Source organism: Aptenodytes patagonicus, chromosome 1 (genome assembly GCF_965638725.1).
Source record: "Aptenodytes patagonicus chromosome 1, bAptPat1.pri.cur, whole genome shotgun sequence".
NCBI classification, from domain to species: Eukaryota; Metazoa; Chordata; class Aves; order Sphenisciformes; family Spheniscidae; genus Aptenodytes; species Aptenodytes patagonicus.
Genome location: NC_134949.1, coordinates 89,012,823 through 89,036,489, shown reverse-complemented (window position 1 = coordinate 89,036,489; position 23,667 = coordinate 89,012,823). Strand labels below are relative to the sequence as shown.

Here is a 23,667-nt window from a genome sequence, read left to right as displayed (position 1 = left end):
TCTGGCAGCACATGCTGTGTGGTGGATGGATCAGAGTACTACGGTCCTGCATAGCACAGTGGAAGGAGATCAGTGCAGGCACCCTTCCACATTAGCTTGAAGTTTGGTCTTTAATTCCCTTATGTTTTGTTGCTTTCAAAGGGAAAAAGAGATGATAAGGGTTTTCATTCCTCTTCCTCCTCATTCCTCTGCTTGTCACTTCTGTGGCTTAGCAACCCCCAGCAGTTCTTCCTTCCCTGTTCCCTAAGGTTCCTCCTTCCCAGACTGTCCTTCCCCTTTTTCTCTCTTCCTTTGGTCCCTTTCATTTTCTTTCCTAGCCACCCCTTGTCTCCAGCCTTTCTACCTCACAGATCCCCAGCTGGCAGCTTTCCACATTCCTCATCCTTGCTCCTGCTAGCCGCTGAGTTTTAACCTCTTGGAAACAGTCTCTTCTCTCCCATATCCTTTAACCCATTGCATCTGGAAGCTGGTGCTGACACAACTGCAGTGGCAGAAGGGACCGCTAGTGAACTGCCCACTCCCATGGCTACCAATGCAGCCTCACAGCTGTTACTTTGCTTCCCAGCTTCCAGGTTAAAGGGTGGCTTTTTTCTTTTTTGGGAGTAGGATGGGGGTACTTTGAATTTTGCACCAATTGCCATTCATTGGTTATTCCTGAACTGCTCCAATACAAAAGGAAAGGAAATCAAATGCAACTGTGTTGATCCGGGATTTGCCACTTTTATCCTTCAAAAGAAATTTAAGAAGTTGCACGCATGTGGCAATGAAGAACCATCACAGAAAGGGATAGCATGTTACACAGTAAATATTGACAGATATGCAGCAGATATCTGTCCCACTCCTTGCTTTTGCTCTCTCTCTTCCTCTCTTCATTCTTCTATCTCAACAGCCAGCCCTGTTTCTGCTTTCTTCCATCTGGCAGCTCTCAGAATAATCTCACCCACCTGTTAAATGAGAGAACGTCAAGTTAAATTTACAGCAGGGCCTGGAAACAGGATGCTACAGAAAAGTATTTTAATTAAAATCCTCTAATTGAATGCATGCTTCCTTGTGAAAAGGGAGCTGCCAAGAAGGGCCTGATGTCACCACCTCTACCCCCATTTGCCACGAAAGGAGGGCAATTGAAACCAGCTCTCAAGGTGGAAAGAGGAAAGGGCATTTCCAGGGAGTTTTCCAGGGTCACCCTTGCAATGCTGTTAGATGGTTCATGGGAGGTTTGCCCCTTTACCAGAATCAGAGCAGAAGATGGTACAACAGCTCTGCTACTCTGGTCAGGCATTGCAGAGTAACAAGCTGCCACATGTGTGTAAGGACAGGGTACCTCTATGTGAAACCTGAACTCTGGATAGAAATCTGACAAATATAAAGCCTGCCTCTGACGTGGAGATCACCATCGTGCAAACTCTCCTGGGAATGCTTCACGCTCCGCTTTGCTAGGCTATCAAGCGGGTTTTTAAGACCTGGTTTACTACAGTTGCTGGAATAGATGCATGAATGGAGAGCAACATTTTGAGACGGAAAGCAAGATGGAAATAAACAGCAAGAGATAAATGTCTGGGGTTCCTGTTTGGAGAGTCTGGATGACCATGTCTGATGCTTGTGGATGGAGCACTGGACCCCCACCTGGACACACTGTCAGCCTGAGACCTGCTGCAGAATATTAAATGCAGCATTAGTATGTTAAACTGCAATTGTCTGGTAACTGCACAGTGCTTGGAGAGAGGAATAACAGACTGGGTATGTTCAAACAAACAAGAGCGGGAGCCAGGAGGAAGTATTTGGGGAGAAGAGGGAATTAGCAAGTGCTGTAGAACTGCGTCACTGCAATGTAACTCTAACTCTTCTAAATACTACGCAAATCCATCGACACTATATACTTCCTGTAAGCATGAAACCTCTGACTTTTCTTTCCTTGTTAGACAGTAGTTAACTGTTATGAAAAGAGAGTTACAGAGAATAAAATGCACAGTACATGCCTCTAACTAAAGACTTAGTAATATTACTAACAATTCATGACATTCTGCAATATTTACAGGTTTTTCCATTAAGTTGCCCACAACACGTGGAGGAGAAGTTTGGCACCACTGCATTCCTGCACCTCCAGGCTGGTAAAGGTCATTTCCTGAGAGCCTCAGGTCACAGAGGAGAAAAGTTCCCGGCGCCCTCAGGTGTTTGCCAGCCCTCCTTCCTTGACAACAGAGAATCCTTTCATAAAACACATTCACTTTATGTTTTGATATTTTTATGCTTCATTGGCCTATTTAGAAATTGGAAAATCTTACATCCCCTCTTGAGAAATCTGGCAGGCATGTTTGGCTCATGCTGGGAAAGCAAAACCACTGGCAAACCCTCCAGCCTTTGCTAAAATTTAAAATGGACAGTCCAAGGGCTAAAGGCATTTTGAACACCCTTTGGGAACACTGGGGAATCAAGCATAAAAGCATTAAGACCTAGGGAAGGGTAATTTTTTTTTCCACAGCAAATTCTGGGGTGCAAGAGTGCCTTCCAGACCAACAGTACAGCTCCCCAAAACAGTAGGTAGGTAAGGCTTTTAGGGTAATGTAGAATAGAGAAGCCAAGACTTTTGTCCTTTCAGCTTTTTGAGTGTCACCTACATACTTGTCAAATGGAGAGTAAGCTTAGCAGCAGCTCTGAAAAAGCGTTGTTGAGTGCAGTGACTGTTTGCCCACCAGGAGCAGTATTTGGCTATTCTTCAGCAATTCACATCACCAAATGTGCTCTGGAAAATGCTCAAGCATTGCTTTGGTGATGAGGAGCAGAGCTGGTGGACCAGGAGTGCAGGGCCAGTGCTGCAAATGTGGGGAGGGTGAGAACAGGGATAGGGGTTGGAGAGAAGCTCTTAGGATGGCTTGGAAAAGAATTGCTGACAGTAGAGATTACCCTGCCAGCCGGAGGTCAAAATGGATATTTGTATACACATTACATCTTATACAACGCAAGATAATGGAAATGTACCATGAGATGTTTATCTTTTTTTTTAAAGAAACACCTGGTGAAGATGCTCTTCTGTATGAAGAACAATTGTAGTGTTAAACTAGTGCACAAAAATGGAGAAATGCCCTTGAGAGACTGAAAGTTTCCGTAACAGCATTGCTTTATAGCTGCATTAAACATAGTGCACTACAAAAGGTATTAAATGAGCATGGAAGCAGGGTTCAGATCTTCAGCTGATGAAACATTCCTGTAGTTTGCAAAATTTGCATTTTGTTTCCTGCTAAAAAATCTCAAGAGTTTGCAGGCATACAATGAAATATTAGGATTCTGCCTAAAATCCTTTAAGTAATCTACAGCACCACAAGTGTTCAGCCATAGGCTTAATTTGGACCATATGAACCTCATGAGTCATTTTCAAGCAATCAGAAGGTAACAGTTCAAGAGCAAGAGACAGTAAAATATATCTAGTGTCGTACTATAAGCCTTGCACAGTATACGCACAGTGCCAGGAATATCCAATCCTGCCCAGTTGTTATCAGGCTGTTAAACTGATATATAAAAGACAGTGAGAAGTGTTGTCACTTGCAGCAGGGATCAACAAGGCTGATTGAGCTCCAGAGCAGCAACTACAAGTAGGAGAGTCAGTGTCATTTTAAAGGAAGTTTTAAAAACAGAATAGAAAATAGGAAAGAAAGAAAAAAGCAGAGGTTCGGAGAGAGCAAGGCTGAAAGGAACTTCCCTGCAACCATTTAGTCCTTCCCTAATGTGCATGGTGGGCAAAAGCTAAATGTGACCAGTCACAGAGGCTCTGTAAGACCAGGCTGCCGTTTCGATGAAGAAACACTCACCTGGTTCAAGGAGTGCCCAACTGAGGCAAACTGTCTGCAAGGGGAGGTGGGTTAGGCCAATGGATGGTTGTTTTGGGTCTCCTGTTAAAGCTTAACCCTGTGCTGCAGTTGACCTAGAATAGCAGGGGGATGGCAATGAAAGGGCTTCCAGTCAGAAGATGCTCATAAGAGACAAGCCTTGCCAGCATGCTGTGATGCTATCTGGCTGCCTTCTTGTGGCTGTTGGCAGCCTCAGTAATTACAGCCAGCGTCTGAGAAAGTTGTACTGACTGAGTTCGCTGTTCACTTCTTGACGCTGTCACTCCAAGTTGGGTGTGAGGCCAAGCGGTGTGGCCAGAGACCTGTGTGGGTGTGAGAAGCTGGCACTGTCTTTTGTCAACCTACATGTGCTCTTTGGGGACACAGCTCCAATTTTAATGCTGCCAGCCTGGTATGTCTCACTGCTCCACTGACCATTTTTAAGGAAAATGTTAATCACATGTATTAGTTACAAAGAAAAGACTGTAAAGTCCAAACCACTCAGGTTAGTAGCATTGTCACTGGCACACTCTGGAGCTTAAGACGCATCTGGGTCATTACCATCAGCTGAATGAGTGTAATATTTTTAATGAGGGAGTGTTGCATTTCGCAAATGTTAAGGCTTTTAATGGAATAACGTATCTAGTGTGAACCCGCCTCTGGGGATACCACATTGTCACATATGAACTGCAAACCAGAGATGCGGGTTCTCCAGAAGATCCTGGTGAGGCTGGGGCAGTCACCCACATTGTGAACAACCTGTGTGACGCCACTGAAGAGCTTGTTTGAAGACGAAAGTCTCCAGGCTGCATACAACTGCAACTGGATCTCTGCCCACTGCTAGAGGGTATGAAAGTGCTTGAACGCTTTGGGGTGTTTGAAGTCTGGAGAGTGCACAAGCGCTTTCCATTGCTTAGCAGTTGCTTGCCCTTCTCCCAGAAGTGGGTGGGAGCTCCAGAGGAGTGTGCTGGACCCATCATTCCTACCCTGCAGCTGCAGCCACCCTTCCTTCTGCCTGTACAGGACCACGTCCCAGAGGGACTAGATTTGGAAACCTGATAATGTAAGGGAGAATCCCAGGTGTCGTTGAGAAGAAAGGTTCGACTCTTTCCCTAGCAAAAGAGGCACAGAGCTGTAGTGAAAGCCTGCCTATGCTGGAAATTTTACTACATACTGTAAGTTCCCAGATTACTTTGGTGACCAGCTGTCTGGAGCTAAGCTATGCCACTGGGTCCTGGGAACACCTTCAGTTTTCATTGTGCTTTTGATAGGTGATGAAGAGCTGGGTGCTCCCAATCCCATCAGTGCTCTCAGTGACTCTTTTTCCGAGCTGGCTGTGTGCTCTGAACCCAGGCTTGCTCCTTGACAATTGTGGCCAAGAGCAGGGAAGCAGCATGAGCCAGGGTGTGCTAAGTCTGCAACTGAGACAAACTGAATAATCCCAGTTCCTAGACTCACGCCATTCTCAACCAGTTCATTCCACCTCTCTGTTTCTCTCGTAGCTGGGCCTTACACCAACAGCCCCAAAGAAAGGCAAGAATGGTGATTTACTATGTTTCAGAAGTGCTGTATAACTCCGAGGGACGGCATTGCATCCTCCACCACCGGTGCTCCCATTGTTGCCATTTGTCATAATCAGCTGGTAAGTGTGCGCAATCTTATGCCAAGCACTCAAGCAGGAAGGGGTAGCAAAAAAGTCCTTCCCACCTTTAGTAGAGTGTTACTCCATTAAGGCTTGGTGTGCTCTAGAAAATGCATTCAAACTGGGATTTCTGGGAACAGATCCTCACCCTTCCTAGAAGCCCAGTATGCGCAGCCTGTCCCAAAACTGCTAAAACTTATCTACCCTGAGCCATGCACTGAGTTGTTTGAGCCCACAGCTAGTTAAGGGAAGGGAAGATATCCCACCCCAGGCACTACTAATCCAAGAGTCAGAACCACCCCTGCAACTCCTTCTCCAAATCCCCTTTGCACTGACACTGGTTTAAGTATCGTGTAACTAAACACGTGGCTTTCATTGCTTTCACCTATTTCTTCATTTTAGTGCCCAGAGGGACATTTTCCCAACTCTTGACTCGTATGTGGTTGTTTCAAGTTCAAAATACGGCTGTCAATCCCACACAAAACATGGGTTCCATTTCCTGCTCTTCTCCTCCCTGGAGAGGGAAGAGTTGCTTTTTGTCTCTCTGCTTTTACCTCTCTCCCATTGCATCCCTCCCAACCTCTCCAAGGCTCTTCCCTTGCCTTTATCAAAATTTTCCTTACTGCTGTGCTCCCCTCCTCTTCTCTGCAGCCCTTTGCTGTTCACATCCTCACTCCGGTCCACTCTGCCCTCTCTTCTTGCTCTGCCTCGCATTTCTCTCTGCTCCCTCAAGCTCACCCATGCTATCCATATTTCTTTTGGCCTCCTCTTCTCTCCTGCACCCTGGGGTCTCTTGTGTATCCCCAAGCTCCCCATGCCACTCTCACTACCTGTCCCTGCTCCCCAGGCTCTCCCTAATTCCCTGCCTGGCTTTCTAAGAAGCTGTCCCTTCCCTCTGCCTTTCTAGGCTCATTCTCCTCTAGCTGTAAGTAGCCTGCCAACCTCTTAGAGGCTTTCATTTCCAGGAGCATCCAGTGGATGCTGGTGGAAGACTGTTGCCATCTTGGCTGAGGACCAGCTCAATTCAAAGTTACTGGGAGTGACTGCCCTGTTGGTCAAGTCTGATAGAGAATGTTGAAAGATGGAGGCATTTTGGATAGTGATGATTTGTGTCAGCAGATGATGTGGGAAAAATATCAATATTGGATAATTCAAGCCTCATTAGATATGGTTATATGTTGTGTCCTCTTCTTGTTCTTTCCTTGGGCTCCCTGCTTTCTCCTGAAGGTTGTTCAGCCTTTCCTCTGTCCTCGATGACTTTTGCTTTTCTTTCTTCCTACCATTTTTTTCCCACCATTTTTTTCCCCTCATGTTCAGGTTATAATGAGGGGTAAATTAATTAAATTGAAAACAAATGAGAAATAATGAGTCTCAAAAAATACCTTCAAGACAATGTCCAATCACAAGTATAGAAAAAGCTGATCTTGAAGTGCCTGTACAAATCACAGAGAAAGACTCAAAACCAAGCTGCATGTGAAACTGCAGATGGGGCGGAGGGGGGAGCAAAAGGAAAATGCATGACAAATTCACATGAAGTGTCCCAGACAGCTTTTGTCTGCACAGAAATGGTTTTATGGGATTCTCTGCAGAAAAAGGAACAAAAAAATTAAGGAGTTGAGTTCAAAAGATCAAGTTGCATTTTCATTGATCTCAGACTTGTAAGAGCTGCCCCATCAATCACAGTTGCTTAAAAATTCCTATTAATGGCCTCAAGTGCTGGGGCTGCCCATATGGTTCATCTTTGTAACATTTGGGTATCTCCCTGGGAGCAGTGTGAGATCTGTCAGTGTCAGAGCCAGACACTGCGCTCATCCCTACATTCCCACAAGTGGCGTAAGGAAGATACTGTTACTACAGGACCGAGGAGCTCCATCTGATCCAGGACAAAAGTAGCAGCAGAGGATGAGAAAAGAATAAAGACCAGAAGATTTGGCTTTCAGAGATACTGGGGACAACTGCAGACCTAGGTAAAAATCCCAGTGTGTAGTCCAGGAGGCGTATGGGACAGCTTCAAGCCAAGGTGCTGCATGGCATTGCACAGAAATAAACACTTGTTTGTTCTTAAGGAGCTGAGAAGAACATGGCTGGTGGAGGCTTTCAGACTGGAAAGGAAAATTAAGAGAGGAATCCCCTGCCATTAGACTGAATGATGTGATTAACACCATGGTAGGCTGGAAGTCTTGTCAGTTACAGCTCGAGCTTGTCTTGTCCCAAGCGAGAAAGTCAGCATGATGGTAAATCACTGAATGGTGATTTTTAGACAGAGTTTTGTAGGTGTACGGTCAGAAACTGTGCTCCTCACTGGTAGCTGACTCATGCCCATGGGCAGCAGATGTGCTTTTTACTGAACTGAAGACTTTGGCTGCAGGCTTTGGTATATAGACATCCGTACTAATATGGACAGAATATTAGGAATGTGCTTGATGCTGAGCACATGTTTAAGGCTTTCCCCTATTTCAGAGGACTAGCCAAACTGACTCCATGCCCTTAATGCCATCAGTTTTCCTTGGAGACAGTTCAGATCAGAGCCAAAATTCAACAAACAAATCTTTCTCTCTAAGGGGCACAAATTTCTCTTTGTAGTAAGTTCTCCTTCTTTCTTGCATTGGGGAAATTGTCATGAGAATGCATTTCTAAACTGGATCTTCAACTCAAGTCCACATTGGACTTAAGTAGCAAAAAAATAACTCAGAAATGTACACTGAACATAATTGTGCTGCAGCCTGACTTTGGTAAGAGTTAGAGCATTGACTTTGCCACTGTTCTCCCAGAAGTTGTGACAGAGCAAGTAGGAGCCATCAATATGGCCAGGGGGTCCTTTGAGTTTGCAGGGTCTTTCTGCAGAGAAATCTGCAAGGGGAGAAGAATATTCACGACCCCTACTCCCCTCATGCTATCGATTTGCCCTCAAACAGGTCACAATTTATTAAAAAAGGGTGAATTATCTGTAGTTAAACAAGGTCAATGCAGTGTCGGAGAGCAAGTGATCACTTTCTCTCCAGGTGGGCTGAGAACTACATGGGATGCAAAGCTTAGGTGCTGCTCACACCGGGCCAGGGCTGAACAAAGGTCCACCTCCTGAGGTCTGAGCAGAGGCAGTGCAAGTAATGCTGTGAGAAAAGTCATTTGCTGCAGAAGCAGGAGTAGAGCTGAGACGTCAACGGTGTCAGCCCTCCCTCTTCAGAGACCCAGCCTGCTGCAGCGAAGGGCTTGCAAGCAGGAGTAAAGTTAAATTTGTTGAACTGAGGTCTGCCACATGTTGCGAGTGCAGGGACACTCTCCCACTTCTCATCCTTTGTACACATGCACGTACACGTGCACGCACAATTCCTTCACAAGCAAGCTGTTTACAAGCAACAATGCTGAATTTCAGTGCACATTCACTATTTCACACATTTTCATCTGGTCTCCTTTTTCTCCAGTGCTTATGCATCAAATTTTTGAGGGGACAAGAAAGGTTGCCTGCATTTCCTGGACATCTTTTTCTTGCTGGTTCTACAAAGTTTCTCTCTTTGTAGCTTTGAGAAAGCACTCTGATTATTTTCTCTTGGCCAGTTTGATCCTGCTTTGTGCTCGCAGGAGAAAGAACACTTTTTCTGGTAGCTGCCTTAGGATCCTAGCAAGATGTCATAGTCTGTGAGATGAGAAATGGTGACCTCATGAATAGGGGGAGGGAAAAGAGGGGGCAAGACTGAATTTTTTATTTTCTACATTTAAATCCCATCAGGCTTTGTGTTTTCATTTCAAATTCTTTCCAAAATACCGTATCTATTTTCCTCCAAGATACTATGACCAAAACGACTTTACGCTTTGCCTCCACTGATTATTTTTCTAAAAAGAAAGAAATTATTTTTCTTCAAAAGGATTTAAAACTCACCCAACAAAAAGCACCCAGAAATAAAGCAAAAAGTGGGAAGATGTGAGTGCTGTAGAAACAGGCAAGTCACAAAAGAGTTAAGTTCTTTACACATGGCCAAGTTAAATAAGACCTGGAGGGACACATGGTTCTCCCCCCAGCACCCCCTGAACTCTGGGGTGTGGGCTTGTGAAATGCCTGGGAGGCAAAGTTGGCCCCCATTGTGTCTTGTTTAATTTGGCTGCTTAAAGTACTCACTTTTTTTGTAATTTGGCTCTTCCTACAGCTCTCACACCTTCCTTTAATGTAAATGTCCTTTACATTTTCAACATGCCTTTTCCCCAGCCCTCCATACCATATTGTTTAGACAACTGTCTCTTTTTCTCTGTGCACCTACACAAGGCTGCTGGCACAGGGCTGTGTTTATCCGCACACAGAGGGAGAGTAAAACCAAACTGAAGAGCACTGTTGGCACAAGTACTGTGTTTCCAAGGGGTGCACTTTTCAGCGCTGCGTGCTGGTAAGGAGCCGGCAATTGTGCCCTGGAGATTTCCACTGGCTAGCAGCAGGACTGCTCTGGAGCAGCACGCAATGGCCAAGTTTTGCTGCCTGTGCAACCCACAGCCTTTGCAGCTTCAGCTGGAAACTCTTTCACCACCGCCTTGCCATGGGTCAGTGATAAAATACTAAGCTTGGTCCCACTAAGCCTGCACGTCTGGGTGATGTTGCAACAGCGACGTGAGAAATATAGCTCAGACTACCTATGCTTGGTGGTGTCAGTCATCACACAGCACACTCATCCTCCCATCTGACTTAAATGCTGAAAGTATAAAAGGAGCAACATTACCTTTAATGCAGAACCAAACTGGCAAAGATGGGGACTTTGTCATCGTTTCTACCAGTGATTACAGTTTTGCAATAAATGGAGCAGAGACGGGGGTAGGGTATGCATGGTCAAGGGCAAGTCTTTTGTTCAGTTTACTGGTATGTAAAATGCGGCTATGCTGCCTTGACCAGCAAGGGACATGCAGGGATTACTTAGTTAAAGTCTATAAGTGCCTTGGCCATGGAAAGCAGAGGATAAATTTTCAAGTACTATCGCAAAGAGGAGGTTGTAGGTATTTTTCTGGCTATATAAAGCAGCAAAAATTATCTTAAAAATTAATCAACATAAAATAGGAAAACCTGAAATTACAGTTTGTTGCTATATGAAAGTCTTTATTTAGACATAAATGCCCAACAACTTTGCTGAAAAGCAGTCAACTCATTCTCACACTGAAGGAGATTCAGTCGGCACTTGCAGCATTAGAAATGTGGTCACCCTAAAGTATGTACCTGCAAGGCCTAAAGTGGATGAGAACAATGCAGGAACGGAAGAAACGCCAGCTGTTGAGACCAGATCAGAAGGTTGTGGGAGCGCATCCGTCTGTGTCACTGCAGACTTTCTTTCAGGGGCTGCTGGGTCAGGGGACACTGTGTTGGTGTCTGGGGACAGGATCAAGGACAGAACTTACATTCTTTCCTCTGTACAACACTAAAATAGTCCTAGAAGAGAGGCTCCTGCTGCAACGCCTCTTCAGGGATTGAACACCAGCAGCCAATAACATTTTTCTTTCTGTTATTGCTGTGCAAAAAAAAAAAAAAAATTCCAGAAGGAAATCTGAAAAAGTGCAGTGAGAAGCCAGTGGGGCCAGGAAATGGAAATGGATGGCTGGACACTTTGGGATTGTTACAGGCAGCTCTGGTTCAGTGAGATTTGCTGGGCTGCCGCTTTGCTGGCCTGGGAGATACATTAGAAAATGATATTTAGAAGTCATAAATAATCTCATTATATTGCAGCTGTTAGCATTCTGGGAAACATGGATAAAAGTAGTGGAGAACTGAATTAAAGACCCCCCCAGTGGCACAATTGTGGCAACAGCTGAAGGGAGAAAAAAACATAGATATTACGGATGGATGAACCTAGAGAATTTTTTAGGTTTGGATTCAAGCTCAGTTGAAATTGTGAAGTCCCTGCTTGCCTTGTAGGGGCAACTCATGGATGCTGTATGTTGCTCCTTCTGTTGTAGAACTGTTGGACTTAGAAATGGAAAAAAAATTAGCATTGGGCATCTAGTCCACAGCCCACTTTCCCGAGCTTTAGCACTATGACTGTTCCACAACTAAATTCAGCTTGTCAAGCTACTTTGCATGATATTCCCCTTGAATTTCCCTTTTTCTGCTGTATTTTCTCTTCACAATATGTTGTATATGATGAAAAGTAAATCATTGCTGAAACTTGGTGTCAAGGGGTGTCAAACTGCCCTGAACGTAGGTCACATTGATTTTTATATGGCTATGGCCCCATTTCATAGATACTGTCCATTGATGCTAATACAATGAACACTGAGTAGTCTATCAGCTTAGACCTGAAAGAGATGGACATCGGCAGATCCCTTCACATCAGGTATCACGGCGCACTCATACACTCACAATGTGAATATGACCTGGATATTAGAAAAGAAAAGGCAAAGAACTAATGCCATAAACCAGCTAAGCCTGCTCCCCCTCTGTCCCCCTCTCACTTTTTACTATTTATAAGCCTTAGTTGACAGCTTGAACTATGGTCACGTTAGACAGATGTTTCCAGCCTTACATTTCTCCTATATGCCATTGCAGAACCTCCCCACCCCATCCTGTGTGGTGGAAAACACAGACCCCAGAACTATTTAGTTCCCCAATTTGGATTTGTGCATGACCTAAGGCAGGAGCTGAAGACAGGTCTTCATTTTTCAACAGAAAGCACGTATGATAAATCAGGAATCACTATTAAACAGGTTTTTAACTCTAGAAGTTCTTTGAATCAGACTGTTTCCTTCCCAGACCATAGCAATGATGGAAAATGCTTCCCAAGTCCCCTGTTACAGGGACAGACAGCAGAGATAATAACTCCTGACACTTCATGGTGTTTGTGTCACCCTAGAAATAAATAAAGAACAATTAACCATAGCATAAAACCACTTATGTTTGTGTACAGACAATGTAACTGATTTTATGTGCTTTTAATTGTGAATGTTTAATGATTAGTTGCCTGATAGATTCAGTAGCTATAAACATGTATACAATAGTGTATATAGTGTAAACAACAAATTTAATACAGCATGTTTTATGTTTAAGGAGTGAATATGTTTCTTTTCAAAGGCTGATTTTTTTGTTGATATGATTTTTATCTTTGTGGTCAGAAGCTAGAGCATCGCAAGTTCTGGGGACAAGTTCAAATTCTCCATCCAAGAAGGAGGGCAGTTTACTGTTCATTATCCAAAAGTATCTGAGCTATTCACAAAACATCTTTACAGACTTTATGGTGTCCCTTTTGCTATGCGTTCATGGCCAGTTCTTTCTTATTTTGGATGTGTGCACTTTATTTTTCATTTTTATGTAGGTTTCTTCAGGCTGACTTAACCTCTTTTTATATACTCTTTTAACTTTTTTTTTCCCTCAAAATTTTTGTTGGATTCCTCTGGTCTTCTGTAAAACTTGAGACTGCTCCCAACTTTGTAATGTTCACAGCGTTAGGAGTTGGAGTATTTTATGGGTAATACTACAGCTGTAGCAACTGATGTAACAAAGCTGAGTGCAAGACTGTATAGAAGAGGAAGTGGTTTTTATTTAGTTTTCTCTAGAAAACAGACATGATTCTGCCAATGCACACATGGGATTCACAAGCTCCAAATGTATGTCTCCAAGTATTCTGGGCAGAATCACTTGCATGCAAGGGGAGATGGCCATCGAACCTTCACTTCATCTTCTGGCTTTCTTTTCACTGGTGGTAATGAATTGGTTTTTAGATGGGTCTTTTACACATTTCAGGAGTCACAGGTACCGAGCTTTCACCTTGGAATCTTGGTTAATTACCCATCGTAAACCTTGCATGACATTGCTGCACATTACCTTCTCCATCCTCATTTTGGGTAGCTTGCTGTTAAAGCTTGGCTTCTTGTTGGGGTTACAGGAAGAGAAATGGCATACACAGTGTGCTGTAGTCTTGCTGCCATCCTCCCATTACCAGACTGCAGGTTTTCTGCTGTTGAGTCATCCCTGCTGTGATTTTGATGAAAGCAACACATTCCTCAGTGTTTACCAGTTTTGCTGCTGTTGATCATGTCCCTGGTTATCAGTACAGGCCATTCTTTGAATCCTTGCTTTCGTGTTCCTCTGGTGCTTTTACAGACACACATCTGCATTCATACTTCTAACTAATCTTAATATTTCTGTATACAGACCTTTGCATAGCAACATAATATAAACCAAGGAGTACAGTGCTGGCCCTGGTTTGGATGGTTGGCAGGCTGTACTTAAGTTTGTGCTGGGTTAATTGCACTGCAACTTGTTCCAGCTTTACTGGGAGAGGCAGATGCAGGTAATTACATCAAGTCCCCAGTCACTAGACTGCATTATTTATTTAATATATCAAACTGACTGCAGTTTTAGTTTGTGCCTCTTCCTGGGCCAGTTACACCAGCTTAAAATGCAACTGTATTAATGTGCAATTACCTGACTGCACATTAAGGGAAATGTTATAAACCAGCTCAGGTAGGAGAGGAACTTGAGGCTATGTCACCCCTCCCACCACCCCCTGGGCACCCCTGATTCTTAGAAAGGAAACACTCGGAAGGTGGTGGGTGCTTCAGCATGTCCCCAGGGCTGTCATCTGTGTAGTCTGGAAGGAAAAGCCCTTCCCAGGCACAGGCACCTTCACTGAGAATGACTACAGGCAGTCTGCCTTTTTGGCTGAACCAGCACCACCCTCCCCATCATCCTAAGAGAAGGGCTGATGCTCTCTGCTCACACCCCACTTGGGCCAACTCTGTGTCTCTGCAGTGCTGCTGCATCCAGTCAGCTGGAAAATAGTGCCCTGAGGTGTGTACGGTGCTGGATGCTCAAGGGAAGGCATGGCCTAGCAGAGACTAGGACTGCTTGTGAAAGCATCTGAGAGGAGCCCGCAGAAGTGACCCTATCTCAGCAGAGAAGGGCATTATCCAGCTGAATGTCAGAGCTTCCAAAATGCTCAACAAATTTAGAACATTACTGGAATAAGAACAGCATCTGTAAGAACTTCAACCAGTGTAAAATTATACAGGCTCCTAATCCTTCTCCCCCACAGCATGCAATGAGTTCCACATTGAGTCAGAAAAATAGACGAGCTCAGTGTGCCAGAGATAGAATATTGCACAATTAACCCTACTGTGGAGGTTTATTGCTCCTCCCTGAATCAGCCGATGCCGACCACTATCCAGCACAGAAGCCATGCTCATCACTGGGCTGTCGCAACACGACAGAGTGCAGCCATGTGAACTGCTTTTTTCCAGTCTAGTCCTCCGTTCAGGCAGGCTAGAATTTTTGGAGATTTTTATGGTAGAAAGAAGCTAATATTTAAAGAGGTGTGCTCCGTACACTATTCCTGCCATGTGTGGTCATGTTACTCTTCTGCGGTGATCAGGAACAGTTACTGACATGGAAAAACAACCCTTGTAAAGAGTTCCAGGGATTTTAGCTGTATTCTATACAGTTTCCTAGATAGCAATTACAGACAAATTAGAAGGAGCAGTCAGAAAACTGAGTGAGCCTCTTTTCCAGCAGAAGTTTTGTGGGTCAGCAGCAGGCTACACAAACCCCTCCCAGCAGACCAACAGACAAGCTCTCAGAGATGGTCCCATCAGTGGACTCAAAATGCTGGGCTACAGACCTGGCCAAAACGCCTGGTCCTGCAGGCTGGTTCTCTAAGGAAGAAACAGTGCTGAAGGAGTCAGGTGTTCCTTGGATGGGAACTGGCTTATTTATAGCCAGTTACCCCTTGGTCACACCAGCACCGTCCTCACAAAGTTCACTGCTTTCATAGCTGCGTTTCTAGTGCATCTGTAGCATGTAATCGGCATGCTCAGGCATTCCTCTGCCCAGTCCTTGGGTGCACTTTCATGTTGCTGTTGTTTTGTTTAGAACGATGCCCAACAAGCAACATACAGCAAAACTCATCTGCTAGTGCTAGTCTAACATGGGATATGTGCTCTGGGTCAATGCACCTAGTTGTGTTGGGGGGGGGGGAATCTGAACACTTTTTTTCTTTAATGGCAAATGACTGTCAGCCCTCACCTAAATCAGTAAAGCTTCACCTAGTACGCAATAAATCAGCCACACTAGCAGATCATCTGCTGTAATTTTTGCTCTAGTATATTTAACATAATGTCACAGGCCGTGTACGTAACTTGTATTTATGTTTGTGCCGTGAGCATTTTGCTTTAGCACATAGAACTTACATTCCCTCCAAGAACACTGTGTCTCACTGGAGTGCAATGTCCTCCTTTTACTGAGCCGCAGTGACTGTGGTCACGGTAATATTTATGTCCTGTGCCTGTCAGTGTGTTAAGGAATGAAGCTAAATAAACTTTGCAAAGCTGACAAACCCACTCTGATTATTTTTGCCCCATCCTTTTCATTTGTGAAACAAGTTGCCAGGTTAGCATTTAGAACAGCCTGTGCTGCAAGATGAGGGATCTCCTATCATCAAGATTTCTGCTACCCTTCCTGGCATTTGGATCAGGCTTTTAAAAAATGATACTCCTTCAAAGAAGTACATGATGTTTCACCTTTTAAATTTGCAGCATCTAAATGGGAGATACAGAGCCTTCTCTTCTCCTGGACTGGAAGCCAGAAGCCTGCATGGGCTAAGAGCAAACAGGTCAGCCCAGGAGTGGGGGAGTAACGACCCCCTGGTTTCTGCAGCTTTTGGTAGATCCTCTGATGTCTAATAACATGCATATGCCAGATGAAACTTGGGGGGGGGAGTGTGCATGCAGGATACCTGTTCCTTGTGTGGCTTCTCTGAATGAGGAGATGTCACACGGAGGCCTTTTTGCACTGGGAAAATGAATCCTCCCCTGTCCCCTCCCCTGTCTCTTCTAAAGAAACATGTGAGAACTTACATCTTTGCAACTGTGACCACACTATCAAAGCTGCTTAAAGTTGGCCAAGGGGCGAACTGTTGTTCGTGGTGAGATAGGGAAGGAAGGGGAGAGGAACCACACAACTGCTGCCTCTGCCCCCCACGCACACATGCTTTGCAAATGAGCAATCAAAGGGCTCCTGGATGAGAGCGTGACCATGCCAGGAGGGCTCTCAAGCCCTGTGGTTAGGGCAGTCACCCAAGGAAAGGGAGTCTTCTAGGGGTGGCTGCTGTGTGTACTGCAACCTGGGCCACCCACCAGGCGAGCTGGTCCCAAGCGAATCTCCCAGACTGGCCCCAGTGCATCTCTCTCATTGCCCATTGCCACCGCCTCTTCTCTGGGAAGCCTCAGTACAAAGTGGCAAATGGCTCAGAGCCTTGTGTCCCTATGGGGGTGACAGGGGGAGAAGAGCCACTGTTGTACACGAGATACCTCTGTCATACCTGGGTCTGCTTCAAATTCAATGCTCACCTTGTGTTTCTGGGGGGGTGTCAAGACCTTAAGCAGGTTGTCTGCTCAGGGGAGTGTTATCCTGGGAGGATTTCACCTGTGCACCTAACTGAACACTAAGTAAATAATTTTAACATGCTTTAGCCTGTTATTTTTGATACTGCCTTCCAAACACTGCTCTACGTTTGCTTTGCACAGTGACAACCAAAGGAAAAGTTTACTATTTTTTTCCCATTTCACTGTTAGCTTGTTTTTAATCCTCATAGACTGTCAGCGTAACTTTCACACTGAGTCATATTTGTGTACTTACAACTTTGCATCTTGGGACAGGGAAGCCTCTCAGGTTTTTTTCCTGTTCTTTTTCAGTCTTGATGCTGATTATTCTGATCCTGAATCAACAAAACACTTAAACATATGCTAAGATGAAGGAATAACTGTCGAGCTAACTAAGCTCTCTCATTTTATATATGTGCCACATAAGAGCTAGATAAATATGTCTATAAATATGGTCAATAAATATGGTCAATAAATGCTAACCCTAAGGCCAGAAAGTTTCATACTGAAGGCAATTGGATGGAGTAACATTATCTCAGTGAGCTGAAGAGCTTGGTTGGATCAGGGACAGGGTGTTCAATACCTTGAAGGATCATATTGCTGAAGAGTCTGGGTGACAATTTCAAAGCTCTTCCCTATGGATTCCTACTAAAATGCATAGAAACCGGGATTCCAGTTCTTCACACTAATATTGAAGGCTGTGCCCTACATCTGTCTTTTGCTTTCTTCCCCAACTGTTTCCAGTGATAATTTTTGATTAAATTAATTTTTTGTTTTAATCAAGATTAGAAACATATATTTTGATACTGAGAATGATTCTGATTTTGTTGAATCACATTCTCTTCTTAGCTGAAATACAGACTTACTCACAAAGAATTAAATGGAATAAATATGAAAAAGCAATCTAATGCAAATAGCCAGCAGAAGGAAATACTGGTTCACACAACATACTAGTAACCTGTAGAAATCGTTGCCATAGGATGGAGTCAAACCCAAAAGCACGGCAAACCTCAAAGCACAGATTGAAGAGTATTTCTGAAAGATTCTGAAAGGACTTTAGAAAGGCTATAAAACTCCCTGATTCAAGATTAAACCAAGAATTAATTATTAGGGGTAAACAGAAGACAAGGGGAGGGACAGATTCTCTCCCACCCGTAGTCCCTCCAACCATTTTCCACAGCATCCACAGCTAGACACAATAAAAGCCAGAATACAGTCGGACAGACTAGGCACAGAACTGGGAATGGTATTGGTATATTTATCTTCCCCTGTAAAAACAAAAATTAAGAAATGCTTGCAGAATTTATCTTTCAAGGTCTTTCTACCTTCCTGGTTCTTTTTCAATTCAGAAAAAAGTTTATTGACACAAGGAAAGCTGTAAACTCTGCAGCCATAACTTACAGCCAGGTCGGGGGGGGGGCTTCAGCTTCCCCACTGCTTTCAGTGTTAATGTCTCAATCTTATATTAGAAATGTAGTGCAAATGAAAATCTGACACTTATCCCAAAATGACATTTAAAAATGAGAAACAAATTGTACTGTTATTTGTATTATTTTCTATGTTGACTGTGAAAAACTATGCTGAAGAGCTTTTTATTAGACTTTAACAATCAAAATAACCACTCTAGCTGTCCGTAAAACACACTTCCTGTGAAGGCAGGCACCTTACAGATCCCAAGCACTCAATTTTTAAAATTTCTTGAGAAGACAGAATTTTTATTTTTATTGTAATATTGTCTGGACTTTACAATTTAGCACCGTGTCTTCATTTCCTCTGTTGTGCAAACAGGCGTGGCGGTATTTTGAAAATGTCTGTCTCAAGAAGACCGCTGAGGAAGCCTCACAGACAGAGAAAAACACAGAGGGAACAATTGCAAAGATTTATTTAGCGCATTCTGTGCTTGGCACTTAGAAACAGAGTTCCGTGCATAGGGCAAATCTTTATACACCTTTTTCTTCATACATATTTTACATACCATTTTTATTGCCCTCTTTTATATTCATAATATTGAATCCCCCACTAGGCATATAAATACATTTATCTACAACACCTCACAACAAATCTCAATAATATCTGTATTCTGTTACTTGGTATTTGCATTTTCACACAACTTAAATGCATAGCTTGCACCAAGCTACAATTGTTTTCTTATTTTTAAAGGATTTGAAGAAAAAAAAAAGAGAAGAAAAAAAAACAGAAAAGAAAGGTGTCAAAAGGCAATGATCTATTTGGTTAAAGAGAGATCATGTGGCAGGCGGGAGGTTGGCGAATACTCGACCTCACTGTTACTGAAATGTTAATGGTTTTCTATGGCAACTCTTGCATGCAAGGTGAGGGAGGCCGGCTGCACTTCTGTAGAGCAGAGCTCTTTTCTCATTGCTCTTCCCCCTGAGCTCAGTCTGGACAGTTTCCTCCCATTGTGTTGAGTGCTATGGGACACACGTTCCCCACAAAGGCTGTCGTCCTTTTGGTTTGGGTGCATCACTTCGGGTCACGTCAACAGGAGCTGAGCCCCCTGTCCCCCATGCATCTTTCCAAAGATCAGTCCCTGCTTATGTCTGAGGCTCACTTGTAGGTTAAAACTTTTCTCGCTCTTCTCTCTCTCCCATCTCCGTCTACAGGCTGGGTGCTGGTAAGCTCGACCCTCGCAAAGAAACCGCTCGTCAGGCAGAGGCATGGTGAAAATGCAGAAACCTCTTTGGGAGAAGAAGCTCCAGCCCAGCAGCACCATTTCTGTGCTACAGTGGGAGAAGGAGCCACGGGCCACTGTTGGCTTCAGAAATGGGCTGAGCTGCTCCAGCAGTGAGGAACGGTCTGGGAAGGGGAAGGTCTTTAAAGCTATGGGCCGTGCAGCTTCAGAGGACAAAGCCTTGGGAGACTGCCTTTCTTCGACACCCAGAGGAGACAGCACAGGGGCACGGCTCCCGCCACGTCAAGAGCTCACACAAGCTGAGAGTTAATGCATAAATGGTATATTCAGCTGCTTCTCTCCAGCTTCTCGTTAAAGTCATGCCCTTCTCTCTGCAATGTCCTGAAAAAGCAGACACTCCATGCCAGGTCTGGAGGCTCTGGGCTACAACAAGCTGCAATGGCTGTCAGTCGAGGCTTTCCACAAGGTTCTGTGGCGCATACCTAGATGGCTTGTGTTCTTATTTATCATTACATTACTAGTTCCACTATAAGTTTGAAGGCAAAAAGGTACTGGGATGGGTTTACCCCTGGAAACGACGAAGGTCCGGCTGCCTTCGATGCCAAGAAGAAGCACGGCTTGTTAGACCATGTGCACAGACATCTGTGAGGAGGAGCCCTGAACCGCACCATACTGTCTGTTGTCACAAGCATTGGCCATCTGCTGGTTGCTGGAGGGAGGGCTGATCATGTGCATCCCGTGATCCATCCCCGTGGAAAGGTATTGCCTCTCTCCGAAGGCTCCGCTGGATGGGGAAGAGCAAAGTAAAGTGCTTTGGGAGGTGGTGAGTTTCTCCGGGCTTGCCGCCAGCCTGGGGGAAGCAGGGAAATTGTATCCATAGAGGTTGTAGGGATTGTGCAGGGAGAAGGCGTTGTAGGAGCTCTGCTGCATGTGGCCGCCACCAAACATGTGTGAAGAGGAGGAGGTGGAGGCAGGGTTGCCTGCTTGCATGACATACTGAAACTGGGAGCTGGGGAAGGACCCCAACTGGCCACTGTACGCCTCCATCTTGCTGTTGCTGGGCAGGGAGGAAGGAGTCGGCATTCCTGAGATCAAGGATGGAGTCCTCTGAGGCATGAAGGTTTCAGAGGGCTGTGAGGCGGAAGCGGTGCCACTCTGCAGCCGGTTGTAGCCACCGTCACTCAGCCCTGGGTAGCTCTGCAAGGCAGCCATGTTGCTTCTGGCACACGGGGGATAATCAGACAGGTTGAGGTTGCAAAGCTGACTCTCCCGGCAGCCAACATTGAAAGTGTTGGGGGCCAGATGAAAGGCTGGAGGGGAGCAGGATGGAGAGAGAAGGTGAGAGGAAGCGGAGGGCGATGGGGTCCCCGTGCTGGAGGTGGTCGGGGAGGTGCCTGTGCTGCCTCCTGCAAAACAAAACACATGGGAGGATGTTCAGAGCCCAGGACCACATGTGCAAAACGAGACAGTTTCATTAAAAAACAGCTTAGTTTAATAAAGAAACAAGGGTGGTAAAATGGCCACTGGAAAACTTGGCCTTTCTTGGCAAGAGCCCTCACTTTATTAATAGCATCCCTTGGTCTTTCCTGCTGCTTTTTTGTTATGATTTTGTTTCTCAAAAGAGATTTTCTTCCCTTTTAAAATAGGAGAGGGAAGCAAGCGTGCCACAGAGCAATCAGTGGGAAAAGCTGCAAGGAAGCACCGCTCTATCAGTCAAGAGATCTGCCATTTCTAGGCATGTTTACCTAGTCCTTTTTTTAAAAAAAAAGTCTCATCTCCCCCTCCTGGTCTGCAGGAAGACCACCAGTCAGTGGGCTGCATGGCTCCACTACAACCATGTTTTATCATCCACTTGGTGGGCTTGCGGCGGGAAGTGGCTGAAAGCATGTTGGGCTTCTGCACTGTTCAACAGTTTTTTCGGATGACTCGCGGTGCAGGGGTACTGATTTAGGCCAGAAGTAACACTAAAATGAAAGGACCCAGTTTCAAGTTATAGCCTGTTCCACCGAGCAGAGAAAGGGGATGTGTCAGGATTTTCAATCATGTGCTTTAACTTTAAAAGGGATTCCATATGTTGTATCACTGGTGTTAACAAAATATTGATATATATATGCATGTTGGTAGTATCAATGTATTATACATTATTTATGCTATGAATGATAGAATTGATTATTTTGCACAGCAGGGATGCTCACATGTTCTGACCTGGGAAAACAATACTGCATAATACTACCAATACTGCATAATACTACCAACAACAGTAACAAACCGAAAGTAAGTGATAGGAAGAAGATGATGGCACAATTTTGAGCTTGAGAAGAGGTTATTTATACACAAGATTCTGAGTTAGAGGAAGCTTCCTTGGTCAACCAGGAAAATCAGTTCTGTGCCTAAGGGAATGCAGTTTTCTGGTGTGAAACTTTTTTTTTTGTTTGACTGATTCCCTTTGCATGAGATCCCCCTTCTGCATTAGGGCAACTAACACCGAAGACTTGTAAAAGGAGCAAAGAGGTGCTGGTGAAGAGATTTGACCAGGGGATAAGTAGAACCAGAGGAACTAGGAAGACAATTGGTGAGGCAGCATTTTGGACAGGCTAGAAGATGACAGGTGAGAAGCAAAGGGACTGGAAAAGAAGGTGTTAAGAGTGGGCGGCTGAAATTTAACCAAGGCAGAGACTGCACATTGAGGATTAAAAGTAAGGGACAGCTTTCTCTTGTGTTGCCTTGTGGGAAAAAAACAGCAGGGTTTTGAGACCAGTCTAGGTCTGCTGCAAAATGGGGGATGAACTGAATGCAGTGCTGCTTGATGAAAAGAGAACAGATGATGCTAATGATTAAGAGATGCACTAGAAAGACAGGTTCTGTGTCAGTATATGATGGTGAGAATGTAAGTGAGATTATATCTCAGTACAGGAAAGACATGGACCTGTTGGAGCTGGTCCAGAGGAGGGCCACAAAAATGATCAGGGGGATGGAACACCTCTCCTATGAAGAAAGGCTGAAAGAGTTGGGGTGGTTCAGCCTAGAGAAGAGAAGGCTCCAGGGATACCTTATTGCAGCCTTTCAGTACTTAAAGGGGGCTTATAAAAAAGATGGGGACAAACTTTTTAGTAGGGCCTGTAGCAATAGGACAAGGGGTAATGGTTTTAAACTAAAAGAAGGTAGATTCAGACTAGATATAAGGAAGAAATTTTTTACGATGAGGGTGATGAAGCACTGGAACAGGTTGCCCAGAGAGGTGGTGGATGCCCCATCCCTGGAAACATTCAAGGTCAGGTTGGACGGGGCTCTGAGCAACCTGATCTAGTTGAAGATGTCCCTGCCCACGGCAGGGGATTGGATTAGATGACCTTTAGAGGTCCCTTCCAACCCAAACTATTCTATGATTCTATGATTCTTTGATATCTGACTCTTTCTAACACATCTAGGATGAAACGGAATGGGGCATTACAGTGAAAATATAACTTTGAGACATTAATAATATTTGGGATTTTTTAATTTTAAAAAATTTTGAAACAAGAGCCAGAAAAGAGAAGAAAAACAGCCTTTGGTAAGCACAGCCTGGAGCAGCTGCAGCTGACCCAGGCAGCATCAAGGAAATGCATGTTTCTGCATTGCTAAGTCAAAGCAATCATTCCCATTACCAACCATGGGGAAAAATGTTTATTGCTAAGCCACTGACTCCTTTTGACATTCATTCAGAAGCGTAAAAGAGAAGCATTGAGTCAAATCTCTATTTGAATTAATGAGAAAATTTGAAGTTTCAAATGGCATCATGGGCTCTCTATATTCCCTTCTTGACAACACTGAAATGCTCAAACTTGCTAGTGCATTTTTACTCCAGAGTTCAAAGACTTTTTATGTTAATTTCTAATTTAGTGTTTGTTTTAAAAGGTACACTTCCCTGGTTCATTTAAAGTCTCTGACAATCTCTGGCTAATTTTGTTGTGGTAAGTTAAGATAGTACCTCCTCCAGCCTTTCTCCCTGTCTCTCTGTTACAGGTTGTCAATACTGCAGCAGGATCGGCAGAGGAGAATGTCTGCCTCTACACAAGTAGTTTCACTGCAAAGTCTGTTTTGGTTGAAATTGCTGATAAAGCTGATTTTGAACCGGGGTACACAACTACAGACACACATTTTCCTGTTAGCCCTGCACTAAAGAGGATAACCTCTGACAGAGAGGGCAGGCAGACAGCTGAGTTCATATATCATCA

The 23,667-nt window shown here is 44.4% G+C and overlaps 1 protein-coding gene across 2 annotated transcripts in view; it reads right to left on the bottom strand.

The window, feature by feature from the left end:
• Window positions 1-708: 708 nt before the first annotated feature.
• TBX15 (T-box transcription factor 15) overlaps window positions 709-23,667 on the bottom strand; it is a 119,099-nt gene continuing 96,140 nt past the window's right edge. The window contains exon 8 of one of the 2 annotated variants that reach the window (XM_076347980.1): window positions 709-944. In XM_076347980.1, coding sequence (XP_076204095.1) covers window positions 937-944 — 8 coding nt within the window. In that variant the 3' untranslated portion in view covers window positions 709-936. Of the gene's footprint in view, window positions 945-18,668; window positions 20,860-23,667 lie in introns of those variants that run through there. The other variant, XM_076347970.1, reaches the window with a different exon arrangement.